At 44.3% G+C, this 21,735-nt stretch overlaps 1 protein-coding gene across 1 annotated transcript in view; it reads left to right on the plus strand.

The window, feature by feature from the left end:
• Nucleotides 1-18,861, plus strand: part of gabrr2a (gamma-aminobutyric acid type A receptor subunit rho2a) — a 50,666-nt gene extending 31,805 nt beyond the window's left edge. Inside the window, exons 4-9 of the mRNA XM_060932931.1 lie at nucleotides 1,304-1,527; nucleotides 6,545-6,627; nucleotides 7,246-7,386; nucleotides 13,930-14,082; nucleotides 18,195-18,403; nucleotides 18,556-18,861. Of these exons, the coding sequence (XP_060788914.1) occupies nucleotides 1,304-1,527; nucleotides 6,545-6,627; nucleotides 7,246-7,386; nucleotides 13,930-14,082; nucleotides 18,195-18,403; nucleotides 18,556-18,861 (1,116 nt within the window). The remainder of the gene's footprint in view (nucleotides 1-1,303; nucleotides 1,528-6,544; nucleotides 6,628-7,245; nucleotides 7,387-13,929; nucleotides 14,083-18,194; nucleotides 18,404-18,555) is intronic.
• The last annotated feature ends 2,874 nt before the right edge of the window (nucleotides 18,862-21,735 follow it).

Genomic DNA, 21,735 nt, shown 5'->3' on the forward strand with positions numbered 1-21,735 from the left:
ATGATGATGATGATGATGATGATGATATAGTGTTTATGATGGTTAACATCTTGATGAATCACCTCTGTATATTATGTAAATTGAAAATTATGTAAGTTATACAGTAGTTAAATATTATTGTATCAAATTAAATTATTAAATGTTTTAAATTATTATACATACAGGACACTTTTCCCATGGAATAAAAACATGTATTCTATTCCCTTCTAGCGGGTTTACTGATAGCATGCAATATTGTTCTCATATCGCTTATCCTCCATGTATTACACCACTCTCCCCAATGGAGAATGAGCATGCAATATTGCTACAATATTGCATATTGTCAAAACATCATGACATCACACGTCAGACCTCATGTGAATATCCAATGACAAAGCTTTTCTGCTCTGCATGCGCAGAATCATTTCTTTGTCCACTAGGAAAGAGAGAAGACAAGGCTAATCCAGTGCTTGGTTTAAGCACTAAATAAATAAACTGGAACTAAAGATGTGCTGAACACCTGAAAGGCTACCAAAGCTTCATTATGTATTCTTCATGCATATTTACAAGAGAAAAACATACCAACGGACATCAAAAAACTGGAAAAGAGACATGTCGGAGATGTAAAACTTCTGCACTCGCAAGTGACTGTGACAGTTTGTAAACAAATACGGGTGCGAGGTTTGCTTCATTAAAAGCGGAAGATTTTGAGAGAATTTTGTCTGCCAGATCTCTCCGTTGTGTGTAGTTGTCAATGTTGATTTTAAAAGTAACTAAGTAAATTACACAGGGAAAATAATAATAATATTCGGTTTGACTGTGCTAGCATTGGCCTGCGCTAGCATTGGTCTGCGCTAGCATTAGCCTGCACTAACACTACACCAGCTAGAAGGTAACTGTACTGGCGTGCTAACAGCACTGAGTCACAGGTAAACTAGCCTTCGCTAATGCTACTGCTACACCAGCTGGAAGCTAACTGGCCTGCCACGCTAACAGCACCGAGTCGCGGGTAAGCTAGCGTTGGCCTTCAAGAATGCTGATATGAAGAGTGTGTATGTATAATAATAATAATATTGGCTGGCTTTTTTTTGTAGTCTATCAGATATATTCCATTCAGCGAACTCATCTTTGACTGATACAATATCACGCTAGCTAAATGGAATATATCTGATAGACCACTCAAAGCCAGCCGATATTATTTAATTCTGCCAAAATTGTAGCTAAATTGAAACGTGACATGCCTGATGGTTTTTTTCTCTCTAAGCAGGCAGAATTTGTTATGTAACAATTTATAAATTCTTCTGAACTTATTGTCATTGTGCAGGACTTCACAATGACCTTATACCTTCGACACTACTGGAAGGACGAGCGTCTGTCATTTGCCAGCACCACGAACAAAAGCATGACTTTCGACGGACGCTTGGTGAAAAAGATCTGGGTGCCCGATGTGTTTTTTGTGCACTCAAAGAGATCCTTCATCCATGACACCACCACTGAGAACATCATGCTGAGAGTTTTCCCAGACGGCCATGTTCTCTACAGTCTGAGGTGGGAGAAAAAAAAAGGAGGGTGTTTTGCGAGTATAGTTTAATACTAATTGAGATTTTGCTAGAATTCATCCTTTCACATAACAGAACTTGGAATTGAAAAAAAAAGTGACAAGTTGCTACAAAAGCTACATTTTTTTCCCAACTTTGCCCAGTTAAAGCCTGGCACTGATACTAATACATACGACCTCTACCTACCTATTTAAAGATGTTGTTTATTTATTTATTTATTTATTTATTTTTATTACATTCTCATTTATACTGCATTTTAAAATAATTTCTTTCATCACTTATCTTTTGAGAGTAAATTTTCTTTGGTATGTTAGAAGACAGAGTTGTTTTTTTTATGTCTGCTCTAGCCAGACATTATTCATAAATGTGAAAAATAAGAACAAATATATTTAAATTAAGGGCGGCACAGTGGTGTAGTGGTTAGCGCTGTCGCCTCACAGCAAGAAGGTCCGGATTCGAGCCCCATGGCCGGCGAGGGCCTTTCTGTGTGGAGTTTGCATGTTCTCCCCGTGTCTGCGTGGGTTTCCTCTGGGTGCTCCGGTTTCCCCCACAGTCCAAAGACATGCAGGCAGGGCCGGAGTGGGCCCTGTTTTCAGTCCGGGAGTTTAATTCACATTTAGGCCACTTTGAAATGGAGGAGGAATTTGAGTACATTAAAAAAGATAAAACAAATAACTGTTCTTTCACAATGCTTTTTATTTGGTTTAAATTCAGGTAAACTTCACTTCACTTCACTTTAGCAATATAGGTTCTCGCGTGCATTTGAACCAATGCTTGTGCATTACATGCCGCATACGCCTCGAAAATAATGGCAAATCAACAATGCTGGGTACTCAGCAACCGGCAGATAAAGCGTGAGGGCGCATTAGGCAACTCAAAAATGGTTAAATGAAATGTAGGCTAAAGCAAGTGTTCGATTCTGCTTAGAATATTGGCATACGCATACACCTCTTCTAAGTTATATATTTAACAACAATTATTTAACATCAAATATGACTTCTAGGCCTATGTGTTCATAACCACAATGTGCGCACGCCTGTGGAAATGCACGGTGTGACAGCGAGATGAAATAGGCTGGATGAGGAAATAACGCGCAACAGCACATTTGGGACCTGTTCATCTAAAATTGTTAATAACTGGGATGTAAAGCAATGTCCAGTTCTTCTTAGAATTAAGACATACACCACATCTATACCGTGTAAATTGCGAGATTTCACATGACATCAAAAAGCTGAATTGACATCGCAAACTATCGACATATTATAGGCCTAGCATAGACTGATAAAATCGACAAACAGGGTTATCATACTCCATATCTTTCATAACCTACCAGCTGGTCTTGAGAACATATCTGTCAATTTGGCACATTTTGCTGCCACCTCCTTCCTTTTTTTAAACTTCGCCCTTTCGGTTCCACCTGGCCTCTTTCTGCCCTCCATCACTGATGCGCGCTGTTTCGCGCCAATGTTGTTTAAGTTCCCTGCAATACAGAGGAGGAGTCTTGGACCAAACCAACTGCAATAGAGGGGAGGGGAGAATTTCCTTATTTGGTAGCGCCTATTTAATCTGCTGCGATGCTGTCGGCGTCTGGGCTGCCATGTGAAAATGCAGAGTGCAGTTGAATTGATGATTAATGCAAGAATAAGATCAGTGACCAAAATTAGTGAAAATTATTTTCCCCATGCTCCAAGCAGGACACCATTGATGGTTTGGGCCGGGGATGGTCCCGGCTAAATATAGGGCCACCCCGGCATTGCATGCAGGTTAGGTTAACTGGTGACTCTAAATTGACCGTAGGTGTGAATGGGAGTGTGAATGGTTGTCTGTGTCTATGTGTCAGCCCTGTGATGACCTGGTGACTTGTCCAGGGTGTACCCTGCCTTACGCCCATAGTCAGCTGGGATAGGCTCCAGCTTGCCTGCGACCCTGTAGAACAGGATAAAGCGGCTAGAGATAATGAGATGAGATATTTAAATTAACCTCATAAAATACTGAGAGGGCATTCTGTTTTAGGAAAATGATCAATGAAGGGATGGTGTGATACATTGCAGTATGAAATAGAGTTATTCTTACAACCCCGAACTTGATTATTTTCCGATAACAGCACGGCCCAAAGTGTTTTATTCCACTTATACAAGAGCAATTATTATTTTTTTCTTCAAATACGTTTCTTTTAGTAAACAATAACAAGTCATACCAATTGTTTTCTTGTGGAATGTCCAAGAAACAATTTTATTCCTCTTATCATCGACAGTCTTGCAGCCGTATAGAGTTGTTTCTTCAAAAACCTCTTTTTTTCTCTCTCACTCTTAAAGTTAATGAGTGTCATATAACTGAGAAGCTGCAAAGCATAAACACTTCTGTATTGAAAATGTTGCTGTGTCAGAAAACTTAAAAGAACAGCTTTAACTTGGGTAAAACTAACAAAACCAAGTCAGTTTGTTCCTAACGTAATTCAAAATGTAGTGAACAGATTTTTTGAAATTTTGAGGAAAGGTGAGCCATGGGCCAAGAAACAACTGATTAGATTTTGATACAAATCCAAATATGTGGCTTGATGGCGGTATACACTTTACTGAGTACCCTTCTAGTGTTTTTTGTATTGTGTTGCAGTGATAAACAGTGATTTTTCTCTACAATGAAGATCTACACTCATCGGCCACTTTAATATGAACTTGTTCTTGATTCTAAGATTCCTGTTCTTGGCTGCAGGACTGGAACCCAATGTGGTCTTCTGCTGTTGCATGCTAAGATGCTTTTCTGCTCACCATGGTTGTAAAGAGTGATTATATGAGCTACTGTATCCTTCCTGGCAGCTCAAACCAATCTGGCCATTTTCCTCTGACCTCTCTTATCAACAAGGCGTTTGTTTCCACCCACAGAACTGTCGCTCACTCAAGGTTTTTTGTTTTTCGCACCATTCTGTGTAAACTCTAGAGACTGTTTTGTGTGAAAACCCCAGGAGATCAGCAGTTTCTGAAATACTCCAACCAGTCCATTTGGCTCAAATCAACACCCATGCCACAGTGAAAGTCACACTTTGAGATCACAATTTGTACCATTCTGATGTTTGAAGTGAGCATTAATTGAAGCTCTTGATTTGTATCTGCATGATTTTATGCATCGTGCTGCTGTCAAGGGGTTGACTGATGAGAGAACTCCATAAAACAGCAGGTGGATGGGTGTTTCTAATAAAGTGGCCGGTGAGTGTAATTTACTGGAACGATTTTTCTGACATTTAGGTCGTCACCATTACACAACACTATTATGTATCCAAAGCACATGGACTTGTTTTAGGAATATTTGTGGCCTGTGAAAAGGCAAACCATGCCCGATGGCAGTTTGGTGATATTACCTTTGCATGCTGCATGAATTAAAATTAGACACTTGCTTGCAGTGATGTTTTTGTTCTGTCTCTGCTGACATGAGGGAGGAACCGGGCAGAGTTACTTCCGTACATTAGGGCTAGCACTAATTTCAAAGTCAAATATCCACCTCGTTTCTGCAGGGAAACTATCAGTCCTAATGCTGCTGGCCTGTATTTTTATGTTGGCTGATACAAGGTGGACAGTACTGACTCGATTCATGAGCAACTTCTCCTACGGAATAGAGAAGAGATAAACGCACACGGCTCACATATTGATGAATAACACACAGGCTGTGTTTTCATTCCCTTTACATTAATTATCACACATTATGTCAGTTAGAATGCTAGTGGTGTGATGTACTTTTAATATTGAATACTTGTCAAAATATAAAAAAGACTAGAAAAAAATTTTCTTGTGTGTACTTCAAAAGCTTTGGATTTGAAACTCAAAAAAAATTTTTAAAAAGTTAAGGACTTTTCATTCTGAAGATTTTGGTTAAAGATGGTAAGTGTAAGATTTTGCCCTCTGTGGTGAAAAAATTACTCAAAGACATTGAGTAAAATGGGATAATTGGTGGGCGGCACGATGGTGTAGTGGTTAGCACTACGGTATATCGCCTCACAGCAAGAAGGTTCTGGGTTCAAGCCCAGTGGCCAATGGGGGCCTTTCTGTGTGGAGTTTGCATTGCCTGCCTGAGTTTCCTCCAGGTGCTCCGGTTTCCCCCACAGTCCAAAGACATGGTTAGGTTAATTGGTGGCTCTAAATTGACCATGGATGTGAGTGTGAATGGTTGTTTGTCTCTCCGTGTCAGCCCTGTGATGATCTGGTGACTTGTCCAGGGTGTACCCCACCTCTTGTCCATAGTCAGCTGGGATAGGCTCCAGCTTGCCTGCAACCCTGCACAGGATAAGTGGTTATGGATAATGGATGGGATAATTGGTGTGAATTCATATTTTAAGAGGTGAGTAGTGGTTTGGGGCAAAACAAAACACGATGTAGTTCCAATATCTGCTGCCATTATCACCCTCTCAGCAAAATGACAGCTTGGGGAGCAATTAAGGGATAGGTGCCTTGCTTAAGGGCACTTCAGTGTACATTCAAATCAGCAACTTTTTGGTTCCAAAACTGCTTCTCTAACCATTAGGCCATGGCTTCCTTCCATTAAATATACAAACCAAAAATGAGCAGATGAGTGGATCAACTTGTTCTGAGAAACACAAAAAACACACAGCTAGCCACAAGTGCCCTAGCATTCTCTAGCCAAAAAGAACTTCACAACTGGCGAACAACACAAATTCCACAACATGGATATGATCTTGGCTTGTAATCAATCATTCATCAGATAACAAGTTTGTCTCTATTTCTCTTGGATGAATATCAAAGCAGCTATCTCTGGATAACATCAAGGATTCGTGATTTATTTGATCATATCCCAATAGAATCCCAAATGAGCCAAGGTTTTGGCCTCAGATCTGATTTTGGGTTGTATGATTATCATATCTTGAGTTGAGTGCGTCCTGAACGTCTGCACTTGGGTTGTTGGTTTTGTTGGGATTTTTTTGTTTGTTTGTTTTTCAAAATGTGTGTTTATTTTTCAAATCTAAATGTGTAACTATGTGTATGTGTTGTGTGTTTCAGAGTGACAGTTACAGCCGCCTGTAATATGGACTTCAGCCGCTTTCCTCTGGACTCACAGACCTGTTCTCTAGAGCTCGAGAGCTGTGAGTTGAATTCCTCACACACAAACATCCATAACTAAAAGATTTTTTACACTACTGTATTTATATCACCTTTATATAAAGCTGAGATCTTTTTGAATGTCAGTTTGTTTTTGCAGGATTTTATATTCATAGTCAGCACACATCCACTCAACACACAACAGCCAAGAGCTAACACTGACCCAGTTACTGTCGCCTCATTTGTTATCACCCCTACTGCTTTCAGACCATAAGAGCACACTGTTTTGGAGTTAGATTAGTCTTATTTATTAATTACTAATCACTATTTTATTGTAGTTTAATAATAATAATAATAATAATACCGCGTGGGTTTCCTCCGGGTGCTCCGGTTTCCCCCACAGTCCAAAGACATGCAGGTTAGGCTAACTGGTGACTCTAAATTGACCGTAGGTGTGAATGTGAGTGTGAATGGTTGTCTGTGTCTATGTGTCAGCCCTGTGATGACCTGGCGACTTGTCCAGGGTGTACCCCGCCTTTCACCCGTAGTCAGCTGGGATAGGCTCCAGCTTGCCTGCGACCCTGTAGAACAGGATAAAGCAGCTAGAGATAATGAGATGAGATGAATAATAATAATAATAAAAAACCTTTCTTTTGTCCCAGATGCTTACACAGATGAAGATCTGATGCTATACTGGAAGAACGGGGATGAGTCTCTGAGCACAGATGATAGGATCTCCCTCTCTCAGTTCCTCATCCAAAAATTTCACACTACCTCTCGTCTGGCTTTCTACAGCAGCACAGGTGTGAAAGACATCACATGCTGTTGATTCGCCCTAATCATTTATTCCCTATTGGGCAATTGATGATTGGGAAAAATATAACCTTGGAAAAATATGACCTGGGGCCTCATTTATAAAACTTTGCGCAGGATTTATGCCAAAAGATGGCGTGTGCATGAAACTCAGAATGTGCGTGCGCACAAAAATATTCTGATTTATAAAACCGTGCGCACGCACGTTCCACGCCAATTTCCCTTTATAAATCACAATCCACTCTAAATTTGCGGCACCTGTGCGTACCTCAAGACACCCACAATTGCCTATAAATATTCAGCGAAACGCCCTTAATGAATATTGATGTCTGTGGACAACATGCCCAAAACAGAAGGAAAGACAAAGAAGCGCAACTTCACCGACTGTGAAGTTGAAGTGCTAGTAGATGAAGTGGAGCAGCGTCGAGCTGTTTTGTTTGGAGGCCATAGTACGGGAGTTACAAATGCGAAAAAAACGTGTGAATGGCAGCATGTGGCCGATGCGGTCAATTCTGTAGCTTCACAAGGCTGTACTATGGCAGAGGTAAAAAAAAAAAAATGGTCCGACATAAAGGTGGACGCCAAGAAGAGGATCGCGGCACACCGCCAAAGTGTCCGTGCGGGGGGAAGGGGGAGCCGGTGCTCACCCCACTGGATCAAAAACTGGCTGGCATTATAGGGGAAACCCTCCTGAGTGGAGTTGTGCGTGAGGAGGAGGGTGACACATTGAACCAGCCGAGGACTCGGGTATGTAATTTTTTTTGGTTGTGTATCAAGGAACCACCTCACATTGCACGTGTGCCCCCCCTTGTTTGAAATGGGTGTGAAATTAATTGAAATGAGTCTTCATCCAGAAAAAGTATTTTATTAACAAAAAAATTCCCTCCCAGTTGCTGGGTGTGCCACTGAGGCCAGCAGTGTGTCGGCTGCGGCAGCGGAGGTCCCAAGGACGTCCACGGCCTCCGATGCATGTGCATCCATGCCGAAACCAGCCACCAGCACCCGTATCCTAACGGATTCAGTGCTGCAGGTGCAGCGGGAACATGTGGATGCCGTCCGCGAGGTCGCCCAGGAGTTAAAAGAAATAAAAAATGAGTTGTCTGCATTAAATGCCAGCATTAAAGAATTTCTTAAAAAGTAATCATTTGTTTCCATACCTAATTATTTACAAGCGGCGCATCACCTCCTCGCGCTGGCACACGGCTCCTGCGTTTGGGTGGAATGCCTGGGGATAGGGATCGGGGTCAAGGTCAAGGTTGACCTCTTCAGCTTGCAAAGGCACGTTTTGTAGCTGTGCCACATTGTGCAGCACAGCACACGCCCTAACAATCCTACAGGCCTTTTCGGGTCTGTAACATAGCGCTCCCCCCGTAGCATCCAGACAACGCCATCTGCCCTTCAGGAGCCCGATGGTGCGCTCCACAACAGCGCGCGCCTGGCTGTGGCGCAGGTTGTAAGTGGTCTCCTCAGGCATATGGGGGTTCATAAATGGCGTGAGCAGCCACCGTTTCAGCGGATACCCACTGTCACTTACAACATAATTGAATGAGTAAAGGGTTGAATATTTAGAAATGATCTAAGAATGGTTCCAAATACTTTCAGGATTTACGCATTAATCACCCGCACCCAGAAGCCAACCATCGTGCACAGCTCCAGCATCCAGTCTCTGCCCAACGCTGCTATGTCTCAATATAAATGAATCATGGGTTGAACCAGGCCACCGGGCGACAACATTTGTGAGGACCATGTCCGCGTCACATATAACTTGGACATTGAGGGAATGAAAATGCTTCCTGTTAACAAAGGCAAATTCATTTTCACTCGGTGCCCTTATAGCAATATGAGTACAGTCAATAGCACCGATCACATTTGGGAAATCGGACTTTGCTGCAAATTGCGCTTTTTTATTTGCCTGTTCACCCACCGTGTAAGGAAACTTGATGTAGTTTGATGATAAACCAATTACACCTCCTAACACTCCTGGCAAAATGCGGCTGAAGGTTGGCTGCGATATCCCAGACCGGTCAGCCAGTTCTCGCTGAAAAGTGCCAGTGGCCAGAAAGCCGATGCAAGTCAGCACTTGCAGCGAGACTGGGATGGCATGATTCCGGCGGGTACCTCTCTCCAACGTGGGGCCCAACTCAGCTATCAGGTGTAAAAGGACAGCTCGTGGCAATCTGAATCGGCTCATGAGCCACTCATTGTCATTGGCCAACAAATCTTGTTGGTCTCTAAAGACTCGCTCTCTCCTAATTCTTCCATTTGCCACATCCTCCAGCAATGCCAAATACGCCATCGTGCATCATAAGACCTACCACGGCAAATCCATCTTATATACTATTTACAGAGTAGACAACCTAATAAGCAACATGTGTGATAGCCTCGTCTCGTCTCGTCTTCTTCCGCTTTATCCGGGACCGGGTCGCGGAGGCAGCAGTCTAAGCAGGGAAGCCCAAACTTCCCTTTCCCCAGACACCTCGGCCAGCTCCTCGGGAAGAACACCGAGGCGTTCCCAGGCCAGCCGAGAGACATAGTCCCTCCAGCGTGTCCTGGGTCTTCCCCGGGGCCTCCTCCCGGGGGGACATGCCTGGAACACCTCCCCAGGGAGGCGTCCAGGAGGCATCCGAAAAAGATGCCCGAGCCACCTCAGCTGATTCCTCTCGATGTGGAGCAGCAGCGGCTCTACTCCGAGCTCCTCCCGAGTGACTGTGCTTCTCACCCTATCTCTAAGGGAGCGCCCAGCCACCCTGCGAAGGAAACTCATTTCGGCCGCTTGTATCCGCGATCTTGTCCTTTCGGTCATTACCCAAAGCTCATGACCATAGGTGAGAGTCGGAACGTAGATCGACCGGTAAATTGAGAGCTTCGCCTTTTGGCTCAGCTCCTTCTTCACCACAACGGACCGGTAAAGCGACCGCATCACTGCGGAGGCTGCACCGATCCGTCTGTCGATCTCACGCTCCATCCTTCCCTCACTCGTGAACAAGATCCCGAGATACTTAAACTCCTCCACTTGAGGCAGAACTTCTCCACCAACCTGGAGAGGGCAAGCCACCCTTTTCCGGTCGAGAACCATGGCCTCGGACTTGGAGGTGCTGATTCTCATCCCAGCCGCTTCACACTCGACTGCAAACCGCCCCAGTGCATGCTGAAGGTCCTGGTTTGAAGAAGCCAACAGGACAACATCATCCGCAAAAAGCAGAGATGAAATCCTGTGGTTCCCAAACAGGATTCCTTCTGGCCCCTGGCTGCGCCTAGAAATTCTGTCCATAAAAATTATGAACAGAACCGGTGACAAAGGGCAGCCCTGCCGGAGTCCAACATGCACTGGGAACAGGTCTGACTTACTGCCGGCAATGCGAACCAGACTCCTGCTCCGTTCGTACAGGGACCGGACAGCCCTTAGCAAAGAGCCCCGAACCCCATACTCCCGAAGCACCCCCCACAGAATACTACGGGGGACACGGTCGAATGCCTTCTCCAGATCCACAAAGCACATGTGGACTGGTTGGGCAAACTCCCATGAACCCTCGAGCACCCTATGAAGGGTATAGAGCTGGTCCAGTGTTCCGCGACCAGGACGAAAACCGCATTGTTCCTCCTGGATCCGAGGTTCGACTATTGGTCGAATTCTCCTCTCCAGTACCCTGGAGTAAACCTTCCCTGGGAGGCTGAGAAGTGTGATTCCCCTATAATTGGGGCACACTCTCCGGTCCCCTTTCTTAAAAAGAGGGACCACCACCCCAGTCTGCCACTCCAGAGGCACTGTCCCTGACCGCCACGCGATGTTGCAGAGGCGTGTCAACCAAGACAGCCCCACAACATCCAGAGACTTGAGATACTCAGGGCGGATCTCATCCGCCTTGCCACCGAGGAGCTTGCAAACCACCTCAGTGACTTCGGCTTGGGTAATGGACGAGTCCACCTCTGAGTCATCAGCCTCAGTCTCCTCAGTGGAAGACATGACGGTGGGATTGAGGAGATCCTCAAAGTATTCCTTCCACCGCCCGACAATGTCCCCAGTCGAGGTCAACAGCTCCCCACCCGCACTGTAAACAGTGTTGGCAGAGTACTGCTTCCCCCCCCGAGGCGCCGGACGGTTTGCCAGAATTTCTTCGAGGCCGACCGATAGTCCTTCTCCATGGCCTCCCCGAACTCCTCCCAGTTCCGAGTTTTTGCCTCCGCAACTGCCCGAGCTGCAGCACGCCTGGCCTGCCGATACCCGTCAGCTGCCTCGGGAGTCCTGGAGGTTAACATGGCCCGATAGGACTCCTTCTTCAGCTTGACGGCATCCCTTACTTCTGGTGTCCACCACCGGGTTCGGGGATTGCCGCCACGACAGGCACCGGAGACCTTGCGGCCACAGCTCTGAACAGCTGCGTCCACAATGGAGGTAGAGAACATGGTCCACTCAGACTCAATGTCCCCCGCCTCCCTCGGAAGCTGGGAAAAGCTCTCCCGGAGGTGGGAGTTGAAGACCTCCCCGACAGAGTGCTCGGCCAGACGTTCCCAGCAGACCCTCACCATACGTTTGGGCCTGCCAGGTCTGTCCAGCTTCCTCCTCCGCCAGCGGATCCAACTCACCACCAGGTGGTGATCAGTTGACAGCTCAGCCCCTCTCTTCACCCGAGTGTCCAAGACATAGGGCCGGAGATCAGATGAAACGACTACAAAGTCGATCATCGACCTCCGACCTAAGGTGTCCTGGTGCCACGTGCACTTATGGACACCCCTATGCTCGAACATGGTGTTCGTTATGGACAAACCGTGACTAGCACAGAAGTCCAATAACAAAACACCACTCGGGTTCAGATCGGGGAGGCCGTTCCTCCCAACCACGCCCCTCCAGGTGTCACTGTCATCTCCCACGTGAGCATTGAAGTCCCCCAGTAACACAATGGAGTCCCCAGTCTGAGCACTCCTCAGTACCTCTCCCAGGGACTCCAAGAAGGCCGGATACTCTATACTGCTATTTGGGCCATAGGCACAAACAACAGCAAGAGCCCTCTCCCCAATCCGAAGGCGCAGCGAGGCGACCCTCTCGTTCACTGGGGTAAACTCCAACACATGGCGGCTGAGCTGGGGAGCTATAAGCAAGCCCACACCAGCCCGCCGCCGCTCACCACGGGCGACTCCAGAGAAGTGGAGAGTCCAGCCCCTCTCGAGGAGCTGGGTTCCAGAGCCCAAGCTGTGCGTGGAGGTGAGCCCGACTATCTCTAGCCGGTACCTCTCAACCTCCCGCACAAGCTCAGGCTCTTTCCCCCCCAGCGAAGTGACATTCCATGTCCCAACAGCCAGCCGCTGTGTCCGGGGATCAGGTCGTCGAGGCCCCTGCCTTCGACTGCCACCCAATCCACATTGCACCAGTCCCCTACTGCTACCTCTGTGGGTGGTGAACCCACAGGAGGTCGGGCCCACGTCAGCTCTTCGGGCTGAGCCCGGCCGGGCCCCATGGGCAAAGGCCCGGCCACCAAGCGCTCGCATACGAGCCCCAACCCCGGGCCTGGCTCCAGGGTGGGGCCCCGGCTGCGTCATCCCGGGCGACGTCACGGTCCTCGGATTTCTCTCCATAGGGGTTTTGGTGAACTGCTCTTAGTCTGGCCTGTCACCTAGGACCTGTCTGCCTTGGGAAACCCTGACAGGGGCATAATGCCCCCGACAACATAGCTCCTAGGATCATTCAAGCACACAAACCCCTCCACCACAATAAGGTGGCAGTTCAAGGAGGGGGTGTGATAGCCTAATGATCAATATTGAAAAATGACACAACATGCATGAAAGCCATAAGTGGATAATTAACAAAACTTAGCCTACTGCTTATGTTGCAAAAACATACAATGTATAGCCTATCAATTTGTCTTTATTGCCTTAAATAAGATGTTATTTTTGACAAGTGCACAAAATTAAAGATTATAAATGTTAAGTCAGTCACGTCTTTGATGCGCGATGCTATGTTTGTGTTAAACTTCGATTATTGAACCAATTTCGGGTCGTTCTCCCCGTTTCCTGAGGTCGCACTTTCCGCGTTTCCCTTTTTTTTTGTGCGTATGCATGGGTCAGAGCTTGCGTGGAGGTGCGCACATTTTACCGTCAAGTTCACTTTTTATAAATACCGAAGCTTGCGTAGAACTTGGCGTACGCATTCTTTTGTGCGTACGCATCGTTTATAAATGAGGCCCCTGATCTTTTTCCAATTTTCAGTTGTCCAATTTTGCTCACCCTGTCCTCTTTGTCGCATCAGATTATTGTAACAGGAGCTCACCTGCTTCATCAAGGCATATTGTGCTTCTGAGATGCTTTTCTGCTCATCACATTTGTACAGTAAAGAGTTGTTATTATTAATATTTTAGTTATTATACTTTCCTGTCAGCTTGACCCAGTCTGGCCATTTTCCTCTGAACTCTCTCATCAACAAGGCGCTTTCTTGTCGGTTGTTTCTACTCAAACCTCTGGCAAACATCTGGCACAAACAATAACACCACGCTCAAAGTCACCGAGATCACATCGAGTTTGCTCGCTCTGTCTTTCCTCAGGCTGGTACAACCGGCTGTACATCAACTTCACACTGCGGCGTCACATCTTCTTCTTCCTGCTGCAGACGTATTTCCCAGCTACGCTCATGGTCATGCTGTCCTGGGTTTCCTTCTGGATCGATCGCAGGGCCGTGCCAGCCCGAGTCTCCCTGGGTAAAACTATTAAAATAATTTCAGTTCAATTTTATTTGGTAACGCTTTTAACAATAGATGTTGCAGTGTTATATGATTTAACCACCAAAAGTCCAAACTTAGTACCCAGCTATGTATCCTAAATGATACTATTTATAACTCTTGTGAATTATTACTCTTGTGAATTATTATTCAGTTATGTATCCTAAAATTATATTGTTTATTCACTACTATGAATTATTAATCAGTTGGTCAATCCAGTGTATACTATTTACTATCCACTATGAATTATTACTCTGTTGTTTATCCCAAAGTACTGTACGTACAAATAATTACAAATACAAAAGATTAAAAATATATACAATCTTTTAAAAACCCTTAAAAATCTGTTGATTCTCTGTTAATTATCTTTACATTAAGTTAATTAATAGTAGGCATAACTATTGTTTTTGTATTTAGTTACGATTACAATAGGATCAAAATTTATTCTACTAATGTCAAATTTAGCTAGTGAATTTTTCCTTCATAGGAAAAATCCTTCTTTGTTAACATGTAAGGATCTAATCCCACTGAGTGGTTTCTATATCCATTTCTTTTGAGTGTACTTCTTGGCCTTAATAACTTGCTTGTTTTCTGTACACAAACATGGCAATACGTTCTCGTGTTAATGGACCAGACTCCACTTTTGGATCATTAATCCCTTTTGACTGAGAATGACCCTCATGCATGGTTTTATGTTGGCTTCTGGCACATCCATACAGTTTTAAATACAATACCTACAATTTAAAAATTGATTTTGTTGCATTTATTTAATTCCTGGGCTCCCATCTGTAACAGGGAGTGATACTGCATCCCATTAATACACTTTACAATAGATTATTATATTCTAATAGAATAGATGAGCCAAAATAATTGGGGATCTTTTTTAATGGGCCCCGACTTATTACAAGTATGAATAGGTGGGCCTTGAGAACCCCTGCTCTATAGTAATTACTATGAATCTTTGCTCAGTTATTACAGGAGGTTATGTTTTCGCCTCCATTTGTTTGTTTGTCTGTTTCCAATGTAATTCAAAAAGTAGTGAACTGATTTTGATGAAATTTTGAGGAAAGGTGACCGATGGGCCAAGGAAGAATTGATTAGATTTTGATGCAAATCCAGACATCTATGTGGATCCAGGAATTTTTTGGCTTTTCCCAACGTAAGTCAAAAAGCAAAGAACGGATTTTGATTAAATTTTGTGCACAACTTCAGTATTATCCTAGGTTGAGTTGATTAGATTTTAATGCAAATCCAAATATGTGGCTTAGCGGAGGTATGCACACCACTGAGTGCCCTTCTAGTTTATTCTAAAGTATGGTATATAGTCACTACTATAAATTATTCCATAGTTATTTCTTGTAAGGTATACTATTTAGAACATTTAAAAAAAAAATTCATTAGTTAATGAGCATCACATTGACCTGGCGACTTGTCCAGGGTATTGAGGTATTTCACCCACGTGACCAAGTCACGTGATGCAGCCATTTTGGACGGCACGCTTAAGTCCTTCAGTGCAAGGCGGTATGAGATGGTGGAGACCTTTGCACATTTTAACAAGAAAGTAAGCTGTGATTCGTGTTAAATTGGATCTGTCTTTTATCACAAACACTGTACCCAGCCTTGGTATGGAGCCAAGGTTGTCGACAGAAGTCAAGAGTTTGATGAAGGATGACCCCAGCAGTTTGAAACGGTACAAGGTAGGCTATGTTCACAACACTGTCTTGTTACTCGGGGGATCCGAGATCCCCTGAAACAGACATGAGATCCTTTGAAAACATGATTTGGGAAATGTTGGGGGGTCTCTAAAATATTGGCAAAATGATGTTTATTGACATAGCAATCGTGTGTAACGGGAAGCATTTGCATATCCGAAGTGTTGTGTTTACATGACAACGACTGCTGCTGCCAGGTTGCTTGTTGAGTAGCCTGACTGTTTTTTTTTTTTTCTTGCGTGTGGTATCATTGTTGACACGAGGTTGTTTTTTGAACATGCCAATGCGGACACGATTTCCCCTGATGAGTTATGACTTCAGATGCGATGCGTGTGTGGAGTCTGCGTGATATGTGCGTAAGATAGGCTTCTCATGTGTTTGGAGATCCGCGCTCTTTTTTTTTCTTTCTTTCTTTTTACTTAATTTCCCTGTTTATTTCTGTGTCCCGTTTCTTTCTAGCCTCTGTTATTGCGTTTTATGTCTGATGTCTGCTACATGCAACCCTAGACAAATTAACACTGCCTTGTTTCACTGCTCAGATGGGTTAACAAACACTGACCCATTTACTTTTTGCTATATATTTTATCAAAATTGCGTTAACTGATAAACTAACCTGAAATGAAATGATCACTGCAAAGTCTGGAGTACTCTGTTGGCTCCCAATCCTGTCTTTTCACAGCTGTAATCCCTCTTGTCTGGGTCAGTAATAAACCGGTAGTGATGTGTCGGTTGCGAACGATCCGGTTCAAAGAGCCGGCTCTTTGAAGTGAACAACGGGAGCCGGCTCTTCGGTGGGAGCCGAGTTGGGGAGCCGAATTATTTTTTTGTCCTTAGGTGCCTCAGAGAGAGAGAGACTTTCACAAAAAAAGTTGCTGTCCGATTGCGTCTTTGTGTTGTCTATTACCATTCAAAGGAAAAAAAGTAGCATGGTGTACGCCTACTTTTTTTGGTTGGGGGGGTTGATGTCATTCACAGCTGCGAAAATACGAAAATTGGTGTAATGCTTAAAGCTGTGGAGCGCAGGGGAGAGGAGTCTGTGAGGCACCTGAGGAGGGGAAAATCAGCTGTGTATTTTATATTGGTAATATAACACAGTTTTGCATTATGTTTGTGAGAAAATAATTTATTAATTGGTAAGTTTTATTTCTATAGCTAGAACATTGTCACACTGCTATACTTTACAAAGCTTTACAATGGCTACAAAAACTAAAAAATAAAATGGAAAACATTCTATTGATAAAATATAAATAATGTAATTAATTAACTAGTTAATTGCAGCAATTAAATCAAAAATAAAATCTCAGGAGCCGTTTGGGAGCCGTTTGGGAGCCGAAAGAGCCGGCTCCTTATAGTAAGAAGAGCCAAAAGAGCCGGCTCCCGAAAAAGAGCCAAAATTCCCATCACTAGAAACCGGTAAAAGGAGCGTCCTGCACGCTGTCCCTGTCTGTTGTGGCAGCCCACAGCACAACAAGCAAACACCATGGTTATTTATAGAGTGCTTACTGACAAATTAATCTATTCTAGGTGTCTGTAACACGTTTTTTTTCAAGCCGGTTCTCCCTCTCTGTCTGCAGCGTTAGTATGTAGCTTGACGTTCAAAATGGCGGACACCGGGGCGTCACGTGACCCTGTGACATCAGGTGAAATACCTCAATACCCCGCCTTTCGCCCATAGTCAGCTGGGATAGGCTCCAGCTTGCCTGCGACCCTGTAGAACAGGATAAAGCAGCTAGAGATAATGAAATGAAATGAAATGAAATGAAATGAAATGAAATGAAATGAAATGAGCATCACATGGTCACCACTTATATGAATGTTCATGGTTCTCCGCTAACTGGAGCAAGTGTGCCTACCCATTGTTGGAAATATATCCAATCTGATAGCTTGCCACAAGGAACTACTGCTACCCCATGAAAATAGCAGGATTTCTGATTGAGGTTTAATCCTCTAGATGCGTCTTGTTTAGTTCCGCCACCATCAGGCAGCGTTAGCAGGATTACCTCGTGAAGGGTGTGTCTCTTCACCATGCACGAATGGTCATTCATCAATGGAGAGGCTGTATTTTGCACATCACATTGATGCTGGGGTTACGTGAGGAACACTCTAGGACGCCACAGGAGACCTCTCCTACCTCTCCATAACCCCTTACACCCCCTAGATTTACCAGCCTTGATGGAAGATAGCGATGAATGGAGAGCAACAGTCAGGAGAGTTTGAGAAATCCTCTCATCGTGATGATGATGATGATGATGATGATGATGATATTATTTAGTACCTACAATAAATTATTACTCCTTTATTGACTAAAAAATGCATTCTTTAATAACTGCTATGGATTATTCAATAGCTACAGTGAAACTGAACATTTATCCCACACAGGTATCACCACGGTGCTTACGATGTCCACTATCATTACTGGCGTGAATGCCTCCATGCCCCGAGTGTCCTACATCAAAGCTGTGGACATTTATCTGTGGGTCAGCTTTGTGTTTGTTTTTCTCTCTGTCCTTGAGTACGCAGCAGTCAACTATCTTTCCACTGTACAGGACAGGAGAGAGCGCAAACTCCGAGAGCGAGTCCGAGCACAGGTACCGTAACAACACACAGCAGGATAATAACACACACCTTTATCTCCTCACCGTATAACTGAATAACACCACCAGTGAATGTTTCTCCTGTTTGGGGTACATGTATAACTTACTGTCTGACTACTGATTTCACCGTGTCCTCCTTGTTTCAGTCGTTGTCCTGCACATGTGGCTTGTCCCACTCCAGGACCATGATGCTGGATGGGACATGCAGCGAGGTGGACACCAACAGCCTGGCCGGCTACACTGATACTCCTATGATGCCTCAGGAGGTTGAGAAACATGAGCACATGGTGGTGCATCTGTCGGTCAGCAATGCCTCCTCGGCCACCAAGAAGAAGGGCCTGCGCAACTTCAGCATAATCCAGAACACACATGTCATTGACATGTACTCGCGTATGATCTTTCCAGGATCCTACATCTTTTTCAACCTCATATACTGGTCTGTTTACTGCTGATGTGCACACATGTCTGGGACATGAACACTCAATGGTCACATCTGGTCAATTTTTGTTGTGACATTTAAGACTGGCACTTACCCTTGTCAGATTTCACTCTTAAAATGTAAATAAGATGCATTTAAATGGTCAAATCTTTTATTATAATTTTTCACAGAGACCTTTGGATTTTTTTTTCCTGTTTTTTTTCATACTTCCTGGATTTTTTTTCTTTGGCCATTCCAGCTCCACCCTGCACACATGCCCTCATTTCTTTCATCCAAATGTTTATTTTATTATCATGTCTCTTCACCTGTAGAACCAAAATTCTAGAGGGTGGAGCTGGACCTGATCCAACTCCTCCTACGAGACAAACCCTAACCCCTAGCACAAAACAACACACTTACACTTATCCAGCCTGAAACGCATGAAGTTGTCTTCATCTCCTGGACTTTTAGTATAACTCCACCCAGGTAGGAGGAGGTAAATCAGCTCTGACTCCGCTCCATGAGCTTAGTTCTGCATAGATGGTACTTCATCTGAGGCCAATTTTACATCCATCCATTATCTGTAGCCGCTTATCCTGTTCTACAGGATCGCAGGCAAGCTGGAGCCTATCCCAGCTGACTATGGGTGAGAGGCGGGGTACACCCTGGACAAGTCGCCAGGTTATCGCAGGGCTGACACAGAGACAAACAACTATTCACACTCACATTCACACCTATGGTCAATTTAGAGCCACCAATTAGCCTAACTTGCATGTATTGGACTGTGGGGGAAAACGGAGCACCCAGAGGAAACCCACACAGACACGGGGAGAGCATGCAAACTCCACACAGAAAGACCCTCGCCGGCCGCTGGGCTCAAACCCAGGACCCTCTTGCTGTGAGGCGACAGTGCTAACCACTACACCACCGTGCCACCCTGCCAATGTTACAGACATGGATAAATTTGTTGGTACCTTTCCATGAAAAAATAAAGAACCCACAACTATCTCTGAAATAACTTGAAACTGACAAAAATTAATGGCATCCATAATTGTTTATTCCATATTTAACACAAATCAGACTTTGCTTTTGATTTTTGATTCAACTGAACATTTTACATAAAACAAAAATGACATGGACAAAAATGATGGTACCCTTAACTTAATATTTAGTTGGACAACCTTTAGCAGCAGTCACTGCTAACAAGCAATCTCTGTAACCCTCAATGAGACTTCTACATCTGCCAATCAGTAGTCTGGCCCACTCTTCCTGAGCAAATTGCTCCAGCTGTCTCAAGTTTGAAGGGTGCCTTCTCCACACTGCATGTTTCCGCTCTTTCCAGAGATGTTCGATAGGATTCAGATCAGGGCTCATAGAATCCCACTTCAGAATCATCCAATGTTTTGTTGTTTGCCATTCTTGGGTGCTTTTAGCTGTGTGTTTTGGGCCTTTATCCTGCTGGAGGACCTGAGACTGAGACAGACCTTTCTGACACTGGGTAGTACGTTTTGCTCCAGAATGCCTTGATAGTCTTGAGATTTCATTGTGCCCTGCGCAGATTCAAGGCACCCGGTGCTAGTCTCAGCAAAGCAGACCCAAATCATAACCAAGCCTCCTCCGTGTTTCACAGTAGGTATAGTATTCTTTTCTTTGAAAGCTTCATTTTTCTCCTGGTACATAGAGCTGATATGACTTGCCAGTAAGCCTGAGTTTTGTCTCATCTGTGCAAAGGACATGCTCCCAGGAGCAGTGTGGCTTTTCAATATGCATTTGAGTAAATTCCAGTCTGGCTTTTTTTCAGGTTTTCTTTCAACAATGGAGTCCTACTGGGTCTTCTTCCATTGAGCCCACTGTCACTCAAAAAGTGATGGATGGTGCAATCAGACAGTGATGTACCTTGACCTTGGAGTTCAACTTTTATCTCTTTGGAAGTTGTCCTTGGCTCTTTGTCTACCATTGGCACTATCCTTCTGTTCAATCTGTGGTCAATTTTCCTCTTACGGCCATGTCCAGGAAGGTTGGCTACAGTCCCATGGAACTTAAACTTCTTAATAATATTTGCAACTGTAGTCACAGGAACATCAGGCTGCATGGAGATGGTCTTATAGCCTTCGCCTTTAACATGCTTGTCTTTAATTTTCTTTCTGATCTCCTTAAACAACTCCTTCCGTTGATTTCTCTGGTCCATGTTCAGTGTGGTGCACATGATGATACCAAATGGCAGAGTCACGACTTTTCTCCATTCAAATAGACTTGAAGCATATACGTAGATCCATGGCCTCACTTTCGTTTATAAATGCCTAGAGACCTCAAGAATGGCACAGGAATAGTTTTAAGCAAAACCAATAAATCTAATATAGTAATTTTTCCGATTAAAGTAATTTATATATGTAGCTGTCTGAGTGAATGACCTTGACGTCCGTAACGTCACAGCAGGAAGTCTATCGGTCTCATTGCCATTTTCACTATACTAAAAAACAGAGCTGACTGCAACTTCAAGCTTCCGTTTTGACCTAATTTATCGCCATGCCACGTAGATCTGTTGCTGGCAGGTGCAGCAACACGATAGAAGGTGGATTTACGTTGCATTCATGGTCCAAGAACGTTCAATCTGCAAAGATTTGGACGTGTTTTGTGAGAAGTTCACGGGCACATTGGGCGCCTACAAAGTGGTCTCTCCTCTGCTCTGCACATTTTACTGAAGACTCATACGAGACCTCTGATCTATTGAGGAGCGTTGGCTATAAGCCCGTATTGAAAGAGGGTGCAGTATCAACAATGAAATAAAACTACAAGAAAAGGAAAGTATTTATTTATTTATTTATTTATTTTTAAAGGAAAGTGAGTTTAGTTGCACCAGTCCTCCCGGAGTGAGCTGAGGGTTGTTGCTAAAACCCGGGACGGGATG

The sequence above is a fragment of the Neoarius graeffei genome, chromosome 11 (genome assembly GCF_027579695.1).
Source record: "Neoarius graeffei isolate fNeoGra1 chromosome 11, fNeoGra1.pri, whole genome shotgun sequence".
Classification (NCBI taxonomy): domain Eukaryota; kingdom Metazoa; phylum Chordata; class Actinopteri; order Siluriformes; family Ariidae; genus Neoarius; species Neoarius graeffei.